The sequence below is a fragment of the Puma concolor genome, chromosome C1 (assembly GCF_028749965.1).
Source record: "Puma concolor isolate L17-30 chromosome C1, mPumCon1.1.hap2, whole genome shotgun sequence".
NCBI lineage: Eukaryota > Metazoa > Chordata > Mammalia > Carnivora > Felidae > Puma > Puma concolor.
In genome coordinates this window covers 97,863,872-97,882,631 of record NC_141674.1, presented here as the reverse complement: position 1 = coordinate 97,882,631, position 18,760 = coordinate 97,863,872, and the positions used below count along the sequence as shown (strand labels likewise).

The 18,760-nt window shown below is 41.5% G+C and overlaps 1 protein-coding gene across 9 annotated transcripts in view; it reads right to left on the bottom strand.

The window, feature by feature from the left end:
• Positions 1-1,229: 1,229 nt before the first annotated feature.
• The window catches only part of HIPK1 (homeodomain interacting protein kinase 1), a 52,086-nt gene continuing 34,555 nt past the window's right edge, over positions 1,230-18,760 (bottom strand). For 3 of the 9 annotated variants that reach the window (XM_086717881.1, XM_086717880.1, XM_086717886.1), the window contains exons 9-16: positions 15,949-16,070; positions 14,897-15,031; positions 12,119-12,261; positions 11,538-11,720; positions 10,846-11,052; positions 9,056-9,297; positions 7,296-7,426; positions 1,230-6,193 (exon numbers count right to left, since the gene is read on the bottom strand). In XM_086717881.1, the coding sequence (XP_086574007.1) occupies positions 5,705-6,193; positions 7,296-7,426; positions 9,056-9,297; positions 10,846-11,052; positions 11,538-11,720; positions 12,119-12,261; positions 14,897-15,031; positions 15,949-16,070 (1,652 nt within the window). In that variant the 3' untranslated portion in view covers positions 1,230-5,704. Of the gene's footprint in view, positions 6,194-6,279; positions 6,402-6,427; positions 6,622-7,295; positions 7,427-9,055; positions 9,298-10,845; positions 11,053-11,537; positions 11,721-12,118; positions 12,262-14,896; positions 15,032-15,948; positions 16,071-18,760 lie in introns of those variants that run through there. The other 6 variants (XR_015255002.1, XR_015255001.1, XM_086717883.1 and 3 more) reach the window with 6 other exon arrangements.

Below are 18,760 nucleotides of genomic sequence, written 5' to 3'. Positions count from 1 at the left end.
ATAATTAAAACACAGATTAAGGGGTGCCTGGGTGGCTCAGTCAGTTAAACATCTGACTTTGGCTCAGGTCATGATCTCACAGTTCATGAGTTCGAGCCCCGCTGACAGCTGAGAGCCTGGAGTCTGCTTCAGATTCTCCCCAAATCCTCTGCTCCTCTCTCCCTCTCTCACTGCCCTTCCCCTGCTCTCGCTCTTTCAAAAATAAATAAACATTAAAAAAAAATTTTTTTAAACACAGATTAACCCACAGACTACCCACTCACTCAAGGGGTTATCCCAACTCTCTCATTTAGCTTAAGTAAGAGAATATCACTGAGATTTAAACAACTAACAACAAAAAAACCCCAGATCATTGAGAAGTCAGCAAATTAATCCTTGATTATCTGGAAGTGAGATCGACAGCAGGGCCTTTCTTTTCTACCTGAATGTTTCCAGGTGTATTCTCTTACCAAAACTGGGGAATGTTCAGTGAGTTCACACTCATTTTATGCTCATTTATTCAGGAAAAAAAAAAATTTGAAAAATCTAGATGTTGCAGTCTAAATCAAAATAAATGTATTCTGACTTCCCTGCTAATGGGAGAGAACAGCCTATTGATCATTTCTCTTGGTTATGGTCCAAAACCCTAAATGTGTCTCATTTCTATCTCCCAACCATGACTACAGGACCCCACAATTAATTAATGGCCACTCTACGGTCGATGTGGCCTGAAACGCATGTGTCAAAACAAATCAAACGAGTACAGCATATATTCAGAGACCTGCAGTGATCAATCTAGACAAATCTAGACAAATTTTATTCACTTTGGCATCAAGGCAGATCTAATCAGAAGGGCTCCTCCTCCAAAAGGACTATGCTTCTAATAGTGCAGCTTGAAAGGAGGGAAAAATAGCATCTTCTTGTGGTGTTCTGACCTCCAGCAATGATACTTCAGATGTTTGGTGGAACGCGCTAGGAAACAAAGTTTAATTATCCCATGTCAGAAGTTTCTGCCTCTTTCAAAGGGCCAGAACCAGACGAGCTTAAGTCAGGGCCCTGGACACTCCATTTGTGAAAAGTGTTTCCTGCCAAGCCCCGATTCGCCTCCATCGTGGAGGTTTGTACGAAAGACAGATTTGCCTCTAATATGCCACTCATGTTCGGATGCAAAGCATTTAGCCACTCCAAAGATGCCGTCTGTTCATCCCCTTTGCACCCCTCTAAACAGAAGTCAAAAACAGCCACATGAATCAGAAAATTTACCCATTTTATTGATGCATTGCAATTGCTCTACGTTTTACCATATTATGTAGAAAATACTGAAAATACAAGCTACTTTGTAAAACCAAAGACAAACATTGAATCCAAAGATAAACTATGTTTTACACAATGGACCCTTTTCCCGTAGTTAGTATTAAATTTTAAATATCTATTTCTTTTGTTAAAATGATTATTTTACATACTCCCTAAGTACATCTGCATTACAAACATAGCTCGATAATTCTCAGAAACTGTTTCTAGAGGCTTGTTGTAAAAGGAAGCGCACAACCAGAAAAGGGAGAAAGCAAAAAAAGTTTAAATCGCACACAATAACTAGCATATCAAATACATTTAATAAAGTTGGAATTCCATTGCAATATCAAGGATTCAAAGCAGAAATACTAACATTACATATAATGTACATATAATGTACTGCTACATGTAGTGAGATTATTTTTCAAGCTGAATCAAAACCACACATTATATAAAGTTTAGCAACAAACGACCATGTAGACATGCTGCACCATCCATCAGTTAAAAAACAAAAAACAAAAAACAAAAAAACCCAAAAACCGAAAACCAAAATAAGGAAGCAGGCTTGGGCCATTCCTGTCACCGAGAGGCAATTTCATTTCCTATCCTAAAACAAACCAACCTAACCAGTGGGTTTTTGCATAATAATGCTGAATAAAACACACGTTACTGTGCTTGCCTGGCTAAGGGCAGTCGAGCTGAGCCCCTCTAGTGGAGGACGATGGATGGCCAGAACTGTTTGAAATGGAGTTTTTATTCCTGGGGCTGGTATCTGAGCTGAGCACTGACAGCAGTATCCCCTCCTGGAAGCTATTAAAGCTCTGGAGTGATCAAGTGTCCCGATGAGCCCAGAGTGGCTGTACTTAGACCGTCCCCGCTTTCCCTCTCACCCTGAAGGGGAGAAGCTGGAAATACAAAGTTCAGAAAGGACTTAGAGCCTTATGCTGGTCTGAAGTTAGGCTGCTATAACCCAGGCGGGCTGCTCACCGAATTCACAGGGCTTCCCCCCGCCCTGTCAGGGCTGGCAATGTTAATAAGCCCCAGGGACAGAATCTAAAGCCACATTGAGCACATATACATTCAGCAGACACAGATGGATATTTATCTTGGTAAATCTGAAATGCCAATTTGCAGACTAAGGCTGAAAATTTCTAAAATTCTTAAAGCCACACACACAGCTAGTAAGGTGATTAAGATAACCCTACAAGTTCTTGGTATTTATTGTCTTTTCCCCATGAAGTTAATGAGACTCGTATCTTAACTGGTATCTACTTACTGGACAGGGGGGCAGGAGTGGAGTGTTTTGTGGTTTTTTTTTTTTTTTTCCTGCATCTCATTTGTTACAAAAACAACAAATCTTATCCCTTGTAGAGGAAAGCTAAGGGACAAAACATGTTTCTACTAGAAACCAGATCTGCCTTTGAGCAAGAAAATCAATGTGTGCTTGGCAAAAAAGGAAACAGATCACACACACGTTGACCAGAAAACCGTATAACGCTAAGTGACGGAAACTATACAAACTGCTTGGGTATCTTCACCAATACGGTGGCGCAAACACAGCTCAACAGAATGACCAAAAGGAAAAAGGAAAAAAGAAAAAAGAGAAAAGAGAAAGTAGAAAACACCAACATGTTCCTGGTAGGCTGTACTGACTATGCCCCATCGTGGAAGCCCTTACTCTTCGCAATGAAGAAACTCCAAATACCTTGACAGCTCCTCGGTGCTCAGCCTGGTACAGAGCTTGCTGACCAGGCTCCATGAAATCTCCCATCTCCATCCTGCACCTCCTGACACCATCTCTACAAGGAACCAGTCCTAGACTTAGCCCTCCAGTACAAAATTTTCAATTCAGATGGAACACTTCTACATCTCAGAGTTAACCTTCTTCCCCCAAATCTTTTATGGGCAGGAAACATCCCCATCCCCAGGACCCTCCACTTGATCCAGATCCATGCAGGAGCTGAGAGTACAAGGACAATTTCACAGCCCCAAGAATGTACAGGTTGTTAAAAAGAAACCTCAACAGCCTGATGACTGAACAGGCTTTGGTTCCTTCTTAATATTCTTCACCGGCTCAGAAACCTTTCTGTGAGTTCCCGGTCACCAGCGGCATCACAAAACTCCTCCTCGTAGTATGGGGACATGGTAAGCAATACAACAGGCTCTTTGGTATAAACAGATCTGTTACAGGTTTTTTTCAACAAGCAAATATTTTACTAGGAATGTCAACTATTTGCAGGAAGGACTGCCACATGGGAAAAGGAAAAAAAAAATCTCATTCTAAAAGTGATTGCACATACTCTGAAAGAAAAGAAAAGAAAAGAAAAGAAAAGAAAAGAAAAGAAAAGAAAAGAAAAGAAGAGAAAAGAAAAGAAAAAGAAAAAAACCACATATTTTTATATTGGCTTGACTCCTCTCACCTGCTTCCCAAATTCCCCCAGAAGCAAGGTGGCAATGCACCGTGAGAGAGAGAACCACATGGGGAAAATGCTTCTGTGAGAACCCAGCTGAGATTCCAAATTGGAAAGGGGCAGAGGTGGTGGTAAAGGAGAAAAGCTGCTGTTTTTATTTTTCAATGTCGGCAGGAAAACGGACAACAATGCATTTACACGACACAGCTACTAATCCTGTTCTGATAAATCCCAGTGAACAGCTTAGGGTCCACAAGGGCTTGCTGGTCCATCCTAAGGCAAGCTCACTGTAAACTCTATGAACCACTACATTATCATATAAGGCACTACAATAAGGGAAGGAGGAGAAAGGGAAGAAGAGACACACACTGAACAACTCCTCACCAGACACACCTGTGCAAAACAATTCCAAGGGTCTCCTCTCCTTGCAGGCAATGCCCCTGCTCATTCAACACTACAGTAATATGCTCTAATATAATTGCAATTAGTTCACATACATTCCAACAAGTATCAGTTCATTTTGGTTTAAATACAATGGAGACATCAATTCCATCTCCGGGGTAACACTGGAGGATCAGATACACACTAAATACACAATTCAAGTGTAATCACTACACATTTGATTACAAATGACATTTTGGGTTAGCAGGAAAAATTGCTTGTTATATTTTTCTAATCAATATGTACATATTTAATTATGCAAAATATTAAAACACCACCATTACAAAACTTCTAAAATATTTTTAAATTCAGTAATAAATTTTTAAAATATTTTTTGCAATTCCTACATGCACTTATTGTATAAGTCTTAATAAGAGAGCATTCAATTTGCTGCTGGCATACAAAGGAAGCTACTTTAAAGTATAAAAGCTATACACAACGTTCTTATCTGGTTTCATATTCTTTAGCTTTCTCCCCAAATAAATCACATGGAACAGAAGGGAGAGATGAGGCAAAGAGAGAGAGGTGTATTATTGAAAATTCATGTTAATCTTGAGGCAAAGCTCACCGATGCCAACAACCTTTAGGCAAAGCTCATCAATACCAGTCTCGCATAATACAAAGAGATTTTGCATATAATAAGACAATCACCACCATACAATAATAACCACCGTAATGGCTTTTCCAATAATAACACTTAAGCTGAATCAGAGAGAGAAGGACTTTTAAAAAATAACTTAAGAAGAATGCATGGTACTTCATTTAAAAAGAACACCTAGTGCTTTCACGGTAGGTATGGATTCTCTCACACTAAGTTACCAGCAAATGGTGAGCTGCCTTTTTAACACACTTTAAAATAAACACAGGAGCAACTGAGAGAATCCCAACAGTAACACAGAGAGCCGTATATAACCAGTTTTGCAAAAATAACAATTGCCCAGTACGTTTAATGTGACATGAAAACAAAACTGAAACGCCGTTAAGTCTAATGTCCCATAAAGAAAGGTAAAATTTTGAGGAGAAATGCCTGATAGTCAAATGCAGACTTGGGTGCGCTGCTCTTAAAACAGGCAAGTGAGTCTTGGTTTTCAAACAAGTACAAAGTATCGATTTCTCTTTTCTCACTTGTTACCAGATTTCAAGTCCTTCTATCAGCATTTTTCCTCTGACCAGCAATCACAATAAAACAAAGTTAAATAAAGAGGAGCTTCACTCATTTTAAAAACATTTATAGAAATCAAGTCAGAGAGAAAATATTTTTCAAAGGGTAACTTCAGAATGATCTCTCTTCCTTGGTAACTGCAGAAGATGGGCATCTGAACTCTTCCAAATACCAAAAATGCTGTCACAAAAATAAAGAATTTAAAAATAGGGCAGACTTTGGGAGACTACAACAATGCAGTCAACACGAAGACAGGTTTCCCCAGAGAAAACCCTTCTGCTTCAGTGGGCCCCTGCAGAACAAGTTGCTGGCTAAGGAGTTTCAAGAGGGGGTAAGGGAGGAGCTCATCATAGCCTGTTACTAAAGATTCTGGGCCAGGAACAGGCAGCCATGACACCTCCCTCCCTCTGCTCACCAACTACAAATAGGAATACTGGCTGATCTTGGTAGGACTCAGTGGGTATCCAGTGTAAATGGCTGAGCCTCGGGAAGACCCAATGTAGGACTGGGTGGCAAACTGGTGTTGGTACTGAGCAGGGGCCACACTGGCAGAAGTGAGAAGGCTGGGCCCAACACTGACGGGGACCTGATGCACCAGAGTGCTCGGGTGGGCGGTATAGGCTGCGGCATGCCTTGAGGAGCCCTGGGGGGAGAAGAGATGAGCAATGGAGCTGGTGGAGCCTAGTGCAGCAGCAGAGGTGGGGGCAGCATACGTATACAGGTGAGGCTGGCTCGGCAGGTGAGCAGGGGCGGGGGCCAGGTGTGGATGCCCTGTCGAGTGTAGCGGGCTGCCGTGCTGGAAGGCGTAGGGGGCTTGGGAGAGCGGGGCCACAAACGCCTGCTGCCTGCGGGGCGCAGGGTTGCTGCTTCTCTCCTGCGAGGTTGGAGCTGACGATGACTGCTGGTTCTGGAAGGAGGAAGAAGGGAGTGAGGAACCTTGAGGTCATTCTGGTTCAGAGCACCAAAGGCCAAGTTGAGAGCTGAGGTTCTAACCTGTACTGCTCCTGGGCTGCCACAGCACAGAATCTCCCAGCCTGGCAATGCCGTCAGAAGTCAGCCTTCATCCCTCCACCTCTCAGCAGAACAGATCCTAACCCAGCCCAGATAGCAGCAGTCTGCTCTTAAGTGTGACAGAGGCAAGGGGTTGGGGGGGGGGGGGGCGGGGAGGGGGATCGAGAGGTCACAGGGTTACCCACTCCTGCAAGTCAGTACCTGTTGACTCAACTCACCCTATTCTGGCGCCAGTGAATTTGAATTTTTCCTAACCTTTCTTTCTTGCCATTGTTTTCTTTTGTTCTCCTCTAAGTTCTTCATATCCCTCTTGGCTTGTGGAGCCTAAAACACATGCACTAACTCGAACTTACATTTGCACTTGCATGTGCTTTTCTCTCTCACACACACAACACATACTCACTCACAGTTACCCCCTCATATACACACTTTCTCACCACTGGTAGACATCATACAAGCACCAGAATTTTAGCTGAGGAAAGAGTGAATAGTGCCCTTCCCTGCTGCATCAGAGAATCGGATAGTAGGGGGCGGGGGGGGGGGGGGGCGGCGGGGGGAGGAAGCAAATCCCAGACTCAAGCCAACACATAGGACTAGAACCAGTTTTTCACTGTCTCTTGCCTCAAGTAATCAGTGTGAGGCTCAGGTTATTTATGACCTGGGAGATAAAGGAAGAGAATTTGGTCTCAAAGCATGTGGTAGTACAGAACTAGGCACGGACTAAAGTATCCGAAGCTTTCTGAATGCTAGACATTTCTCTAAGCTTCTGGGATAGACTGGCAAAATCCAACAGAAAACCTGGAATGTACATCAACACACTTCTAGAGGGAATAGAGACACAGCACACGCGGGTATGACGCAGGCCACAGAACACCAAACTGACTGACACAAGAGGGGCTTCATCTGGCTTTATTCAGCAGTCCAGCCAGAAGCATGGTTCTCCAGAGAGTAACAATAGGGAGGGCCCCAAACAGAAGGCAGCAGCCCCTAGCGCTTACCTGGCTAAGGTTGAGTGGCTGTGCCGCACTGGTCCCCCCGCGTTGAGCTCGATACCCTGTGGGAGTGATACAGCATCCAGATGACTGCCCGCTCACTGAGGCCACTGGCTTGGACTTACTGCTCAGGAGACCTAAAAACGGGTCAGACCTGACTTAGTTATGAGTAGACATCTGCTCGGCAGAGCTGAGTTAAACCTCAGATGGCATCACGTTAATCAGTTCAGGTTTGTACAGAGTTTGCAAGAGTTAAGGTTTCGTGTATATCTTATTTCCTCAATTACATTTACACCAGAGAAACAAAAACTATACAACCCATTTCTTTTCTGTCTTGCTACAAAGCTCCATAAAGGGTCTTCGAAAGGCTCACTTTCGTAAATATTATCTAATCTCCTGTAATGTGCAAGGCACTACTGGAAATACAAAAACCAGTAGGACATGGTCCCTACCCACAAGGGGGCTAGAGTCTTATGGAGGAAGGGGTTAAACAAGTACAGACATGACAATCGGAAGCTGAGTAAGATGCTGGTAATACTTAAGACATTTAGGTGTCAAAGGGGCTTTGAAACAAGTCTAGATCTTTTTGGGCACTCACTATCTTCAAATTCTAAGAAACTGCAGGGCAGTTAGCTTTAAGCAAGATCAAGGTCAACCTGTTGCTTCCTTCTGCGGTCCCACCAGGAACACTGGAGCATTTACTCAAGGATTTGTGGAGTAGCCTATATTCTTTGGACCCAACAGTGTAAAGAGCTCCTAACAATGTTGTTCAGTAGCCTGGCATCAGGAAGTTCTGCCTTGTCTGCAATGGGACAGCTGCCTATTTCTGAACCCTGTTTATGTCTCCGGCAGTAGCATAATTCACAGTAAGTCACCAACTCATGTAAGTGCAGCGCTGATGGCTATACTGGCACCAAAAACTGAAGCTCCCCTCCTTTGGTGTAGAGAGCTGCCCCTGTCTAGAGCTGCCTAGACAAGAACTACACTTTCCGGGCCCCCTGGCCTCTAGGTGGGGCCATGTGATTAGTTTCCACTCTTTCCAGGGCTAAAGAGGTAAAGAAATGTGGGTCCCTCCTCCAAACTCTTTCTCCTTCTCATTGGAGGCTGAGGATTTCTGGGCTCTGATCCTTAACTCACCACAGGCCCATCCAGAAGGAGCACTAGCACTGGGAAGTCATGTGAGGAAGAAGCGAACTTCTATTATGTCCCCAAGGGAAATGTGGGGCTTGCTGTTACAACTAGCTTTACCTGATAACTGGACCAGAGAGCCTAAGCCCAGCACCTAACTGCAAAAAGGATGGTGGAAATCAGGTTGATAATAAAAACCACAAAAGTATCACTGCTATGACACTGGGTAAGAAAAGATCTAAGTACATATCATTTTCTTAAAAGATCTTTTGCAGTCATTTTTAATATTATCAGTTCCTACTCACACTGGATTGTCAAATTTAAATTACCTGTGGCAAAAAAAAAAAAAAAAAAAAAAAAAAATTGCCTGCTAATTCTTCTGGCCATACAATGGCTCTGGTCTGCCTTCTCCCACCAACAGTGAGTATATTTCTGGGACTACAAAATTCACTTTTATGTTAATCCAAACAAAATAAACATAGTATGATAAACTGATTGCCAAAAACAATTTCACACGACAAGCAACTGATTTCTGAATTAAGTAACTGGTCTCTACTATTGGCATAAGTAGGTCATAGCAACATATTAAGGGTACACACGTCAAAGGAGAATTCAACCGTAGCTGTGAAGATGCTCACCTGAGGCCTGGGTTGCTACTGTGCAGTCACCAAGCTGAGTTTTCAGAGGAGGCACAATGATGGTGCGGGTGCCAGCGCCATCCCCCACAACTCTGCCGGGCCCCTCCACAAGGGGTCCACTATTGCCCCGGAGAGCACTCAGGGTATCAGTGGAATATGGGCTGCTCAAGGAAGAGTCAGAGTCTGGAGAATCATTGACAGTGACATAACTGATGACATTAGACCTTGCCTTCAGGCCAGAGCTGAGGAGAAGAAAATACGTGAAAATTCAACCCATTTCTGGCAGTGTTTCTTTGATAATCTCCGGTCCTCCCATGATGACAATGATGATGACGACGACTATGACAGCAGAATAATTCTAGCAGCAGCAAACTTCTGAGTGCTTATCATGCATCAGGCACTATGCTTACACTCTACATACTGTCTCACCGAATCCTCACAACACTTCTATGAAGTTGGTACTATCACCCCCGTTTTGCAGATTAGGAACCTGAAGCACAGAGAGATTAAGACACTTGGCCAAGGTCACTCAGTGATGAGCGGTAGAGCCAGGATTCAGAGCTGGGACACAATGATGCCAGCACACGTCTCCTACACCTCTTCCACGGCCCGTTAGCCATTTCCGCTCCTGATTGTCTCCACAGTATTCTTCAGGCACCACTCTTCCCCACAGCATCCTGCTAGGCTGTAAATGGTACCTTAGTATGTCTAGTCAAACTTCTCACCACACATTTTTTTTTTTAAGTACTTCCACAAACTGAACCCCACCTTCCTAATTTTCCTGATTTTTTTTCAATAGGCTTGGCTCCAGTCAAAGCCATCCTGCTGGGTTATATAATTTTTGCCACTATAAGGCCACTTTTCCTCACTGGAAAGTTTAGTTTTCTTCCCCAGCTCAGTTCAGAAACCGCTTTCAAAACTTCAAGTCCACCTGCCATTTGTAAATACCATGTGTAAACAGCTCTCTTGAAGTACTTCATTCTAAATTCGCTCTCTAATTTCATTTAAGTTTCATTTATATATAACTCTGTAAAGTCTCATAAGTTACTGTCATGTGTGAATCCTACTTCCTCAGGGAAACACGGGGTTATTCTCTCTTCTCTCCTCTAACACTAAAGGACCAATGAAGAAAGCAATATAGAACAATCAGAGCAGTTAACTATGCTAGCACTAAGAGAGAGGTGCATGTAACAGTTCTTGAACGTATCCACTCTCTCTCGGTTAACTGCCCAGTTAAGAACTTGGATTAAGGTGCTGAGATAAGAGGAAATTATCTGGTACTTATATTCTTCAATTTTCAGACCATACGGCAGAAGGAGAAAAAGAAGGCAGCCCTACTCAAAGTTCCACCTCTTCCAAAGAGGCCTTTGCAGATTAAGAAATTACAAATAACTTCCTATCTACTGGTTTGTTTCACTGTTGTTTATATGCTTCTGCTATGGCATCTATTTTCAGACTCTAAAGGTCCTTAAAAGCAGGGGATCATGTCTATGGTATAATGTGCATTCCAAACCAGAGTAGCTGAATATGAAGCAACTTAGTATCCACTTTCTAGCCAACATAACTGAAAGACTGACGCTCAGTCTTGGAACATGTCAACGACATGTCACACAACATGATGCTCAGTTATGGAAACTTGAGTGTTCTGACTCATGCGTCCAAGGCCATGCTTCCGAATACCTTTTTTCAGTCCTTCCTTTCAATAGCCCAAACACCTGCCGGGAGCCACGAGTCTAAGACTTAAGGGTAGGAGCCACTGAGCCAGGGAACCATTTACCTATCTTACTTACCTATTGGGCTTATACTTGTTGTCCTCTTCCTCATCAGTGTCACTGCGGATGGTGATGACACTCACAGGAGGGCTGGGAGTATCTGGAATGATGATTGGCTGATGCTGATCTGAGACAGGGACTAGAGAGTTATAAGAAGATGTGGTACGGAGGGGACTGCTCCCAACCAGAGAATAGACTTGAGAAGGCAGAACATCCAGAGAGGACCTGTGGAAAAAGGTCACAAGAAAGACCACTCAGTTCTTGACCCCCAAACTATCCATCTTTCCCTAGAACTCTTTCCAGCTTGCTTGCTTTTCGATTCCTTTTTTTACCTGATCATTAAGCCAATACACTTAACTACAGAAGTTCCAATAACAAACTAACCGCTCTAGTCAGGATTTCCGGGGACAACAACCCTAAAATACAACACACATTTTGGGTATGCCCATGGTTAAATCTCACCCTGTAGAGTGGCCAGAAAAACAGACACATTGGCCTAAAGAAGGTCTGGGTTCAGAGGGGCAGCAGAGAGAGGCTCTGCATATCCAGGACACACCTGATACGCGTGTCCAAGCAGAAAGGTTAGCTCCAGCACAGATGGCAGCTACCTGCTGCTTCACACCACAAGCATCTGTACCACAGCGCTTTAAATGCTGGCAGCAACTCTCTCGTACTGGCGATTTTGACCACCAGCTCTCACACAGACTTACTTAGAAGAGACTGGAGCAGACTGCTTATTCTTCTTTGAAGGGAGGGAACCGGATTGCTGTTGTCTGACAACATGGGCAACACCAACATTCAGGGGCTGAGCAGTGGCCAGCGTCACATGGTTCGTCAGCAAGGACGGCTGCTGCATGATAGTGCTGTACTGGCTGCCATGAGAGTGGGCATTCCTGTATCAACAGAGACACACACAGAAGACTGAATGCCTAAAACACTGGGACATGAGGACCAAACAGGCATTAAAAGCAATTAAAACAACCAAACAGAGCTGCATTTTGTTTTTAAAATTGGGCACCTGGACTACAAGGCTCTAAGTTTTCACCATATGGTTTCTTATTGCGTAAGTCTTTAAATCTGAAGTAAACGATTCCTGATCTCGGAACCTACTGTCTTCCTGTATTCAAAGTTTTCTCATTACCCCATCTCCGAGACTGATAAGGTTCTTTTCTTAAAGAATCTGAAACAGAGATACATCTCTCTTTTATCTTCGTCCCAGTCATCATCAAGCACTCCTACCCTAAGGGAACTACGCTTGCAAATATCCCAGGGAGGAACACAGGATACTTGCCTCCAGTCTGTGAGCTGCTGGCCACTGCCCATGGCCTCTGGAATCACTGCTGCGGGTTGGACAGAGTTGTGCAGAGCTACCCCAGGCAACTGTTGCCAAGTTGAAGGCAGGAGAATTTGTTGGGTTCCTCCAGGCCAAGCCTGCTGTAAGGAAACACACACACAAAGATCCAGACTTGACTCATTCTTGGCTTTTTCTTTTGTTTTTTAGATGAAAGAAAAATTCATATCTTTAAAGAAGTTGCTTGTAGATTGTTAACTTGCAGAGATCAAAAAAGAAAAGTCAGAGGGGCTCAAGGTTACAAGTCTTGTGAAAAGGGAAAGAGAACATGTTGCTTTCTCTCAGCCACCTCTATAACATGACCACCAGGGTATTAAAGAAAAGAGGATCCCTGTGGTTAAGAGTTCCTATTATACTGTAGAGCAAAGGAGTCCAAAAGTTCAGAGGTAAGCTCTGGTTAAACGATGGAGTATCATTTTTCCAACGATTCTAACAATATCCCTAGAAAGAGTTAAGACAGCTCCCTTGAGATTAAAAATAAGAATTTAAAATTTTAAGTGCCAATCAGTTAAGACATGAGGTCAATTCAACCCATAAAACAGAGGGGAAAATTGTGCCTTTTTAAAAGGGTAGAACTTGGAAAATGGAGCCAGATGTGGATGACCAAAGGCCAAAATCCTTTGGCCAACAAGCTTATGCCAGCAAAAGAAGGCTAACTTCATCATATACGGCCACGTGATAAATTAAATAAGGCAGCAATTAAAATATTTATGAAATAGATGCAGAGAGCACCATATTTTGTTCTTAATAGTTACCTAAAATATACTGTTTACGGTATCATCTGCAGAAACATACTTCAACATAAAAACTAATCACTATAAGAAAATACATCATTTCTAGTTTTTAACAAGCACTTGCCATAGACAGCAACAAATATGTTTTCTGAACTTCTTACAGAAATTCTGGCATTTTCTGAAAAAAAGGGGAACAGATTTGAAAGTTTCCTTTTTAAACTCAAATTCTACAGTACAATCACCTACAATGCTTGGGTACATATGGTTCTTTTCTTGAATTTCAAACTGCAAGGCCATCAACACACTGTTTTAAAAATATTTCTGCAAGTAACAGATCCACTTGTTACAAATACCGGTTCCAAACAAGAAGCCTTCAAAGCAGAGAAACTGCAAACACGTCTGCTATCATAAGCAGAATTTAAAACAAAATAAAACATAACAAAAAATAAGAGAAGTATGTTAAGTCACACCATGCGTCTTTCCATAAGCCAACACCTGCACAAGACAAAGCATGTAGTTTAATACAGAGCAAGAAATAACATTCCAACGTGAGGCAGAAATCTGGCGTTCCAAGCGACGAACTGTTTTGACAGAGGAAGAACAAAAATATGCAAAGCTTAGCAAATGACTAGTGCAAACTTAAGAGAAGCAGCAAAGGAGAAGTATCAACTGACATTCTCAAAACTATAGGTGAGCAAGTTAAAACCAGTGGCTTGGATCAATCAAGCTGGAAATATATCTAACTTCCCTGCACTCAGGTTTTATGCTTATGCTATAATTCATGTGGAAGTGGACAAAGACTTTTAAACTAAAAACCAAACAAACTCCAACAACCAAAGTGTGTCTCTGGAAGTGTTTACACTCACACGAATCCTTGAGAAACAACAAAAGAAATGTAAAGCCACTTTGAAAGATGTAGATATCAGTATTCAATAGTATCGATAAGGTTTTCAAAAGCTTTCCTACTTTTCAATTTCAAGTAATGAAATGCCGGATGTCCAATAAACAATTCTAACTCCCCCAAATAAACCAAAACACATCCAAAGATCACTCCAAAGTTTACAAATCCTGAAATACACCTCAAAGTCCTACTTGTTTTTCCTATCTCTAAGCCCCATACTACTACATTTGCTGCTGTATTTAATAGCTTTTCCCCAGGACTTTTAGTAACAAAGGTCTTGTATTTGCATAAAGTTTTTCAGCCATATTTTTGCCTTTGTATAAAGACCTATTTGTAAGGTAATTAATTTCTCCATAAACTCCTAAAAATGAGCTCACCTTTAATCTCAACCAACAAATGAAATATCTAAAAAGATTCTAAAGGGGATATATTTACATGGAAAATATAAGCTGCCACACGGATCACAAGTGGCAAAAAGAGTTATCTTCATATGTTCGTATTAGGAAAGTTAACATCAACTGGTAAAGCAATACATTAAGAGCATCTTAAACATTTCTACGTGCACAAAAGTTTTAGAAGCTTAAAATAGCAAATAAAGAAGGAAGCTAACTTGCCAAGGAGTTCAAATTTTGGCCATCCGGATACCTGTAGCCGAGCCAAACTAAAAGCCATTTCCTTCATTCTCAGGGATCAGAGGGTAAAAGGGCAGAAAACAGATAAGTCTTGAAGCTCTTCTGAGGCTACACCAAGAGCTTTTATCACACTAGGCTGGCAAAGAAGAATAAAGGGACCTGGCTCCTTACAGAGCCACACTGAGTATCAGAGTCAAACAGTGCTTCAGGAAATGTTGGGGAGGAAAACAATGAGACATTAAAGATGTAGCAAGAACACAGCCACAAGATGGCACATGCTTCCATGCCCTCTGCAAAGACTAAGTTAAAAAAATTTTTGTTTGAAAAATGAGAAAAACCAGAAGAAAACAGAACAAAAACAAACAGGAAAAAAAAAAGAAAGAAAAGAAAAGAAAGAAAGAAAGAAACCAAAGAAACTCCGTTAGTAACACAATCAAGTGAGGGGAATTACCAGTACAGCGGCAGTCTGTTCAACCAGCGCCGGCCGGCCGGCTGCGCAGCTCAGAGTAAAGGGCACCGCATACTGCGGTGTGATGGTGGCTACTTGAGGGTGAAGAGTTGCTACCATTAGTGGTGTACAGCTTCCCTGAAACGTAGATTAGGCAGGTGAGTGAAACAAACACGGAGGCAGGTCATCTGGATTCAGAAGGGTTTCTCACTCCCCCCAAGATATTACCAACAAGTAGGAATTTCGTATCACCTAAAATGCACGTACAAACACAGCCTTCCCCTTCAGCTCTGAACAGCGTCAGCCCACTGGGTCAAATGTCAGTGGCCTAAAGCAATAAAGTATGGGAATCCTTCTTGGGCCAGATTCAGAGGATCAGTTAAAACTCCGTCAACAAAGGCACGTATTAAGAATTCCCCTTCTTCCTCCTCACAAAATAAGGGTTTTGGACCTCCAGATTTCCTGTGTGTCATGGGCCACAAACATTTACACATAGAAAATTGAAAATGTGGTATCTGTTGCTTGTATGAATATTTCGTGATTCTCTTGCCCGTCTTAGTTGCATGTTCCATGGCACATAGAAAGTGTTAATAAGGCTTTCTACAGCCTAGTTAAACACACAGAATGAAGGAATTGTAATACTCGAAGAGGCATCCTGATATGATCCAGCCTCTCCGCCATGATGTAATTCTGAAAGAGTGAGCGAAGGGGACACTAAAGGGAACCAAAGGGGAACGCTTCATATTTAGAATCGAGATGTTGCTATGTATGTACAAAAAATTAACTTCATCCCACAGAATCTGAGGGAATTCACTCAGAACATGATTTCTCAAGGTCTGGGTATTTATCCACATAAATCTAAGGAAGACACCAGCAGAGCTACAATAGTGTTAGGTATGAGTCATCATTCTATTATAGAGGTTTCACTTGAAGTCCACTGAATCATGACCAAGAAAGATCTTACAGTCAAAGCAAATACCATCTTCCAGGACAAAATATCTGATTCTCAGTAGTGCTTCAGCAACATCGAGTATCCAAGCTGCTACGGCTTTTACCTGCGTAAGAACTCCCGACTGTATCTGTAGTGGCTGAGCAGCTGGCGCCTGGGGTACAATCGGCACCGCGTTATCCATCCTCACAGGGAACCCAGAATGCTTTGTTGTTGCTTGTAGTCCAGCTGTAGAAAACACCACCACAGTTAAACTGCTTTGCTGGGTCTGCGGTGTTGTTTGTTTAGGGGCTTTTGTTTGTTTGTTTTTAGCTTTTCTGTTCAAAGAATACATCACCCAGGTTAGCTGTACACACTGAAGACAAAGGAGTTTCATAGAAGTCTAGGGAGTTAAGAAAAGGGAGACTGGTTTGGCTCCCTTCAGGTTAAATTAATGGGAAAATGTTTGATACAAGAACGGATGGTTTAAGGGAACTCTAAAATTATTTTTTTACCTTACAACACTTATAATACTCATCCTATTCCCATTAATAGCATAGGCAGAAGCAAACAAAACACCTATACTTAAGTTGCATTCACCTTTTAATTCACTGGGGGAGGGAAAAAACTTGGGTTTTTTAAATGTAATTTATTAAAAGCAACGACTTGAATATAATTTTAACTTTTGCTTAATTATGACTCTTAGTTAAGAAAAAATATGAAAAGCTCAAAAATTTATCACCTGAGTTATGAGTTACCCTTTGAAGATGTTTTACCTTACTCCTCAGAAAATATAACCCAGTTAACAAGTTACTTACACATTTTATCTTTAACTGGTATGTGGACTGAAGAAATTATAACCCAGGATAAAAAATATTAAAAAGGAGTCATTTTGGTTTACAGAAACACTTTTTTCTACTTATTTTAGAAATCTACTTTTGCTATTGACAGCTTTTTAGTAAGGCTCTTCTGCAACTAACTATGGAGAGGTAAGAAAATTAAGAACTTTTTGCTGCCTTTAAAACAGTGACCGTATCTATCTTTTTATTCATTATGCTCTGAGCACAAATGCTGAATAAATCCTTTCTACAAATCAGAATTTCTCATTCAGAAGCAAAGATATTTCTCCTTCTTGTCAAGCGTTGAGAAGAGACACTTCAACTTCCTTTTAAACCTGCCCTATACTGCCTGGGTGGCTCAGTCGGCTAAGTGTCTGACTCCAGCTCTGGTTATGATCTCACAGTTTGTGAGTTCCAGCCCCATGCAGTGTCGGGCTCTGTGCTGACAGCTCAGAGCCTGGAGCCTGCTTCGGAATCCGTGTCTCCCTCTCTCTCTGTTCTTCCCAGCTCATGCTCTGTCTCTCTCTCCTTCAAAAATAAATACAAATTAAAAAAAAAGCTTTTTAAACCTGCCCTACCAAAACCCTCAATGTGGAGAATTTAAGTTTCTATTACCCACTAATGGAAGTTTCTCTAATTCACTAATTCTTGCATTTTTGTTAAGTGGGGACACAAACATGTTATTTTAATTAGAGATCTTCTTCAGTGACATTTTCTAACCCATCGCTAATTTCTCTCAACATTGTTATGGAGATGCCAAATAAGCATAACTCCTAAACTCTAACACTGTAGGTTTTCAGCAAGCCTTCTAATTTTCTATTTCAGTGACTTACAAGTATTTTAGAAGATCTCATTCTGGAAAACACAATCCAGGAATACACAAAGTAAGAGAGACAAGTCAAATCAGAATTAAAACACTCTTAACAATAACTTTTTTTAAAAAGTGCTTCTTACATAAAAATAAAAGGTAACAAATCCAGATATCCACATAAAAAAATCTGCCAGCCATTCTTCTTAAGGCTATGCTATCTAATAGGAAAGCTAAGCAACATCAAAATTCTTGTCTAAATTCCCACACAACACTACAAGACAACATTATTGTCATAGACCTCCTACAACTGGGCAGGAACAAAGGAGGTAAAATTTAGGAAGAAATGTTCATGATAGAAGTTCACCTAGGAGTCCCAGAATAATGAAGTAAAGGGGACAAAATTACAGAATGATAGTTACCACTGAGCAAAACGTAGATCTATTTTGGGCAATCAGAATAGTACAGAAAGTAATATTTATAGTACTGACCTACAAATGTAACTAAATAAGTAACAGATTGCTATTGTAATTTAGGCTAAACCACAGCAGTTAAGTTAGTTTAAAACTAGCTTCTTCAGGAAACTACAAGTGGAAACAACCAATTACTAAAAGTAACACTTTTGGAAGGTTCTCCCTGAACCCTGAACTAAGAAATGATTAAAGTTTTGATTTGTTTTGTTTTTGGTGAATACAACTTGTTAAATAAAAATCCATGGAAAGTATGGGAGGAAGAATAAAACTGTCTAATTGATGAGGGTCTATTTTTCTCTAAGTATAGCATCTTATAACAGAGCAGATGGTAAAAGAAAAGGAGGCAACCTGGAATACAGGACTGCTGGGCAGAATCCAGCATACGGCTGTGGGTGCAAATCAACTGACAACTCTTAACAGCAGAGTTTAAATACTGAGAGGTGGTACAGAATACTTCAAAATGCATAAGCTACCCCACCACCTGGGTTCAAACCCCAGGTGCATAACCCCACCGCCTGGGTTCAAATTGCAATTCCACCACTAACTAGTTATTAAGTCTTTAGGCAGATGAGAGAATCATGCTCAATTTGCTCATGTATAATCGGACATAATGACACTGGGTCACTTCCTAGGCTTGTTTGTGAGGGTGAATTAAATACATGTAGAAGCAGTCAGAACATTATGTGGCATGTAGTAGTATGTATCAACTATCATCATCCTCATTACCTTAATTTAAAAACCCTTTGATTTGGAAATTTTACAATTTGCTCTACCTAGCTCCTCAGATTATTTAGACTTCCTAAGGAGAAAAAAATTTCC